The sequence below is a fragment of the Mizuhopecten yessoensis genome, unplaced genomic scaffold (assembly GCF_002113885.1).
Source record: "Mizuhopecten yessoensis strain PY_sf001 unplaced genomic scaffold, ASM211388v2 scaffold8057, whole genome shotgun sequence".
Taxonomy (NCBI): domain Eukaryota; kingdom Metazoa; phylum Mollusca; class Bivalvia; order Pectinida; family Pectinidae; genus Mizuhopecten; species Mizuhopecten yessoensis.
In genome coordinates, this window is record NW_018407357.1 from 959,217 (window position 1) to 965,567 (window position 6,351).

Sequence of the window (6,351 nt, forward strand, 5' to 3'; positions counted from 1 at the left end):
TATGCCTACTCATCTTTTTCCTAGGAAATTTTGTAAAGATTCCATTGGAAATACATTCCACAAGATGGTGTCTCATGCAAGTGGTGTCAAACTCTAACTCTTCACTCCCGTTAAACCCATTGAAACAAAATTCTACAAAGTTAGCAATAGCAAAAAAAAACCAGTCAACCCCGTTTTTCTGTTGTTGCACATTTGGTAATACTGTTTTTAAAACTTTTCTATTTTCCCCATATGATGATGACAACTGCAATTCTAAAGAACCTTCTGTTTCGTATTTCCCGCTATCAAACTATCAAGAATGTATACTTCCCCACTATCTACCTCCTGTACTGATACTATACCCAATGGTCCTCGCCTGTATGATGAATTTGTGCTGATGCAGCGCTAGTTGGTTTCATTCTGAGTGCATAGTCCCACTTATTGTTTTTTCAAATTGGAGCATAACCTGTATCTTGCATTCCGCCTTTATTAGGAAACTTTTTTTTTTTTTTTGCATATTATGCATATTTCACGGTTGACTGCGGCGTACAAGTTTTACCCCCTTGAAAACGTGGAAAAACACATTATCGTCAATTACTAAAATATTAGATTATAAAAAAAGTCCACATTTAGAAAATAATGTTTAAAATTATTGCATAATTTTATAAAAAAAAAATTACAAACGATCGCGTTAATGAGACATTAAATTATCTCTAAATTCCTGGCACGGGGTTTTGGGACGGGAGCGGAAGCGGCGTACAAGATAGAGATATGGCTTTATACGTCTCTGATCGGACCGATTTGATTTGCGTTGTTCAATTAATAAAAGGATGAATCCATTGAACTGATGTTGGTGTCTGGTGATCCTTAGTAAAGACTTTCAAAGCATACAATAACATGTGTAGGTTTGTGAGGCTTTTTCTTTGGAGTGTTGAATGAAAATAGATTCTACTGACAAGGTTATCGATATATTTTTTCAACATAAATGAGCCTTCCATAAAATACGCCAAACTTCTGCGTAGACAGAACACATCGGCCTCTGTCAATTCATTTCAAATATCCCCGTTTAATCAGTGGACAATTTCAATAAAATACCCTTTGCATATATTGAAAGATCCGGATTTTTTTATTTTTTTTTTAGAAAATGTCATCTTAATCACGCACGCGTTTCAATGCTAACAGTTTGTATTGGTTGTTTTTGACTTCGACGTTTCAGAAAATTTCAAGATGGCGAAAGGCACGCTGCCTGTTGATATGGAACTCAGGAAGGTTTGTATTCTTATTTCAACATAATGGAAGTATTTCAATATGAAATAAATCAATTTAACGTGATAAATGATGATCAGTTGTTTAAAACGATACAGATGGTCAATACTGTTTCTCAGTCGTGAATATGTCTTATGATATTTTTTCGCTGTTGTCAAGTCATTTGTTCGATTTTCACACTGACAACATCATGGTATATTTGTATGGGCTCAGCATTTTTTAAATAGATACGGTCGGAGGAAGTTTAGTCAGAATGAAATCAGAACAAAATAGAAAATATTTCCAGTGCAGAGACGGATATGACTACATTATATATCATGCCAGTGGCAAAAAATAGCTAAAACAAACAAAAAATGTATTCCTTTTTTATACAATTTGAAATCCCACCTGTCTTTCAATGAACTAGAATAGCCCTGTTGGTACCCCACACAGAGAATGGAAACAACTTGCCAGTGCAACTCCACAAAAACATGACACAAGTCAATGATTACTTTCAATAAATCAAATACTAATGGAGTCTTGTTTCTTTTCCCAAATTACTATTTTTTCATGTTCATACTTTTTACTTGAAATAGTTCTAAAAAAAAAAAGAGTTTAAAATACCTAAAAATTGCTAGCCCCTACCCCCTTTCATTTGAAGGAAATCATATAATGCTTGTCATGAGTGGTTGTGTGGATCTATTCACATTGATAACTGACATGATGCATATTATGGTATTTGACATTTGTCAATTCCTTTCAATTCCTCATTTTAGTAACACACCAAATTTCCTACACTTAAGAAATACCTTAATGAAAACATTCAGCCCACATAATGGGGTTCAAGACCTCAAGGCCCCCCTAATTAACAGTAAGATTATATCATTTTATCTAGGACAAGGTTACAGGTACTTATAGTTTTTTTTCACTATTTACAAACATGTAGTATCTTTAGTTTCGTGTTAATAAGTAGTATTCTCCAAATGGAGAGTGTAGGTCAGTAGATACTGCTGTCTCATGTAATGAATTATAATTTTTAATCTGAATAATATTGTGTTTTTTTTTATATGTATATACTAATCACATTTTCCTAAGGATCACTTTTATTTTTGGGCATATGTGAAAATAGATATTTTATTTGGTTTATACTGAGATTATTTTTGAAAAATTAAATTGTTCTTTTAGTTCATCAGCATGCAAAAAATCGTAATTATACTCGAAAAATTAGCCACAGGAAAAAGGTTACCCTTAAAATTGGTAACAACGAGGTATTCACTAAAAAACTTAAATTGAACAAAACTCATCCTAAACTGTTTTACCAGGTAGTATCGAGTGTGACGCCCATTAGCATCAATTACAGCTTCATTACAGCTTCACAACGTCTGCTCCAAATGAGATTGCGTATCCGATTTTGTGGGATAGCGTTCCACTCGGCTACCAAAGCTGTTGCCAGCTCCTGGAGCGTTCTTGGTTGAACATTTCTGGCAAAGAGAGCTGTCTGCAGCATGCCCCATGCTTGATGGGATTTACATCCGACGGGCGGGCTGGCCAGTCCATTTGTTGAATAGTCTCTTGCTGTAGATACTGCTCAGTCACCCTTGCTCTATGTGGCCTAGCATTTTAACCGTTGTCTGGTTCGTCTTTGTGCCATATTTAAACAAAAATATGCAAAGAATATTCATCAAATTGATTTCCTTAATACTTAGCCTATTTTAGCTTTTGAAAGGGGTGTACACGTGGAAAAGTGTGCACACGCTTTAATGGTTGACTGAACACAACCACACAGGATGATTTGGAAGGCTAACATATTCGCCCAAAACAGTTACACCACGATGAAAATAAGGAAAGGTATTTTTCATAAATATATATTTTTTGTGCTCCCCCAATAAACTGGTGAGCATATATATATATATATAGTATACGTCTTTGTCTGTCTGTCAGAAATGTTTGTCAGCCCAGGCCATAACTTTTGACTCGCTGAAGATAACTCATTGAAATTGGATGGATAAATGTAGGATGGTAGTGTGGTGTGTTAAACCATAACAAGAGTCAGTATGCCCAATGTCTAGGTTAGATAGAGGTCAAAGGTTTGATACATGTACTATTTCCGGGGCGTGCTATAAATTCTGACTCGCAGAAGTTAGACAGCTCAATGAAATTTTAGACACAAATGCAGGACGGAAAGTTGGTGCGTCACATACAACTTTTGGGTATGTATACCAAAGGTCAAGGTCAGATTGAGATCAAAGGTCAAATTTATTGTCTAAGCCATAACTTCTGACTCGCTAAAGTTGGTTCTGAAATATTGTAGATCTGTGCTTAAGTAGGATAACAAGGTTAAGGTATCATTAAGCTAGAAGGTCAGATTGTTTGTCCAAGGCTTGTATCATGAGGCAAATCATGAAATGTTGTATGAACAACGGTTTGTTGCATACCAATTTGGAGTTTGTTTATTGTACTCAGTAAAGTGATTTCAGAGATAACAATACAGTAGTATATGGTGCCAGACATGGTAATTAAATCTAAGGTCACAACAATGTGTAATAGCGAATATGTCCTGATACATGATGATATACATCAGATACATTTTACTAAGAACTTCTGAATTCATCTTTCTCATATTTCATATAAAGGTTCCCCTTGGTCCCAAGCTAGTTTAGCATGTTTCATTTTAAGACTGATCAGAAATAGTGGCAGCTTGGAAGCGTGGGTAGATTGCTTTATTTATGGTGGAAGCATGTTATTTTACATTACTCTCAGAGTGTTAGACAGTGTATCAGTCTTACAACACTACATTTTTGATATTTCTTTTGTTTTAGAATATGACAATGCCATTTTATAACTAACCTGCCATTTATTTGTGTAAATTGTTGCCAGTATAAACATGCTGGACTGTGGATCAAGGCTCAATTTTTTCTATTCTATTTTAGGCATTCCAGGAACTGCAGAGTAAGATGATAACAACAACACAACAAATTAAGTTGTCCAATGCACAGATCGATACTTTGAAGAGGACTGTGCAACATTCTAAATTGGTGGACCAGGAAGTCATCTCTCTTCCACCAAATACTCGCACGTACGAGGGTGTTGGCCGAATGTAAGCAATTACCAAAGTGTCAGATGTATTTTAGATATTTTATATTTGTGTTACACAATATTTTTGCAAGGAAAATAGAAGATATGTAAGCCGATTTATTTAGTAGTGATTTAATTGAAAAAATCGAAAGAATAACAAGTTACACATTTCATAGTGTATGTGAAACAATCCTGAGTTTTTATTTGGTGTAGTTTCGTTTGTATGGTTTGTCATGCATGGCTATTAATGTTGATGAGACAGATGAACAAACATCAACAGTATTATATTAATGTGTACTGTAACATACTAACAAAGTTATTCTGAAATTTATTCAGCTGGATATTTTCAATTTCTATTTCTTTAATTTTAGGTTCATTCTGCAATCAGTTCTAGATATCCAAAAGAATTTACAGCTTAAAGTGAAAGCTTCGGAAGAGAAAATGAAATCTTTAGAGGTAAAACAATGTTTATGATCAGGACTGTTAGAAATACTGTGTGTAATGTTGATTCAACCAAAATATCCTGTCATTCTTATAAAAGTTCACTGAAATGACGTTCCGGTCATTGGAATTTGTAAATTTCAAATAATGCGAGCAATTCAGTTTTCAACCTTAGTCATGTTTGCTTGATTTGCTTTGTCTCTTGAAATGATTTTCATGAAAATATGATCGAGTAATGTCAGTATTAAGGAAATGGTTTATGTTTCAAGACTTTGAGATTGAAGGTACAGCATATGTTCAAAAATCTTTTTGTTTTTTTGCAGACGAACAAAGTTTACCTGGAGAAAAATTTGAAGGAGAGCCAGAATAATTTGAGGGAACTAATAGTATCAAAACAACAATTAAGATAGACTTTGTGTAATTATTTACTTGACATTTCCTCTTCTTTTTTTATCATATTCTCCCTTTTGGGAAACATTTCTTAAATTATACTGTAAAGAATAATAAAACATTGCATTTTAACAGCAATTAAAATTTAATCCAAATTGAGTCTTTTGTTTTGAATTTTACAAACTTAATACATATACAAATGTACATGGATTTTTTTTAAATTTTACTTCAGTTGAAGACAATGTAAATTCAGCTTTGTAATATCATCATAAACCTTTGGATGTTTTGTACATTACTTTAAATGGGCAATTTAAACCTTGGGGGGGGGGGGGATAACTTACAAACTTTACAGGTATGAGAGAAATTTAATTTATTCAGTGTTCTAATAAAATAAAACTTGACATAAGCCATGCAGTTTTGTAATTACAACACAGCATGGGTCATAGATATCAATCTATTCAGAGGTTTAATTTCAAATTTACCTCTTCATGGTGCTGCCCCAATGTGTTTAACCCAACCAAATTTGGACGGCATTTATACAGACTGTAAATGCCGTGGCCCACATGTTGAAGTCATAATCATAAGTTAGATATACAACTGAACCTTCATGGAAGATGGCTGTTCTATTCATTGAACAAGCATACACAATACATACATTAATTTGAACTTCATGTCTATAATGCAGTTTATTTAGCAGATTTGACTTTCTACGATACTAAAATACATGTGCTCCTAAAATGGTATTTATAAGTAGTAAAATATGTAGATATGGCACACAGCTTTACAGGCAAACAAATAACAATGTGTAATGTTTGCCTGCAAAGCTGTGTCATTCATATAAACTATGAATGCAATATCAACACATTCCAATGCTTGATTAGAATATTAAGGGAGTTACCTGTTTTGTTTCAATATCTGGGTGATATTGGGTCACAATCAAAGTGATTAAGACATTGCGACCAACTTGTAAAGAACACATGCAAACACAGACATTTTGACCAACTTGTAATAAACTCAATCAAAGACATTGTGACAAACTTGTAACGAACTCAATCAAAGACATTGTGACCAATCGTAAAGAACACAGGCAAAGACATTTAGACATTGTGATCAACTTGTAACGAACTCGGTCAAAGACATTAATTAAGACATTGTGACCAACTTGTAACGAACTCAATCAAAAACATTGTTACCAACTTGTATTGAACACAAGCAGAGACA

At 33.9% G+C, this 6,351-nt stretch overlaps 1 protein-coding gene across 1 annotated transcript; it reads left to right on the forward strand.

Annotated features, from left to right (window-relative positions):
- Positions 1 to 1,141: 1,141 nt before the first annotated feature.
- On the forward strand, positions 1,142 to 5,285 carry LOC110454782 (prefoldin subunit 1-like). The gene is made up of 4 exons (XM_021504485.1): positions 1,142 to 1,248; positions 4,155 to 4,321; positions 4,671 to 4,755; positions 5,064 to 5,285. The coding sequence occupies exons 1-4, from the start codon at positions 1,207 to 1,209 to the stop codon at positions 5,148 to 5,150; spliced, it is 381 nt and encodes a 126-aa protein (XP_021360160.1). The 5' UTR covers positions 1,142 to 1,206; the 3' UTR covers positions 5,151 to 5,285.
- The last annotated feature ends 1,066 nt before the right edge of the window (positions 5,286 to 6,351 follow it).

Coding starts and splice junctions, on each gene's coding strand:
- LOC110454782 (XM_021504485.1), top strand. CDS start 1,207: ATGGCGAAAGGCACGCTGCCTGTTGATATGGAACTCAGGAAG. Junction 1,249..4,154: donor TTGATATGGAACTCAGGAAG/GTTTGTATTCTT, acceptor ATTCTATTTTAG/GCATTCCAGGAACTGCAGAG. Junction 4,756..5,063: donor AGAAAATGAAATCTTTAGAG/GTAAAACAATGT, acceptor GTTTTTTTGCAG/ACGAACAAAGTTTACCTGGA.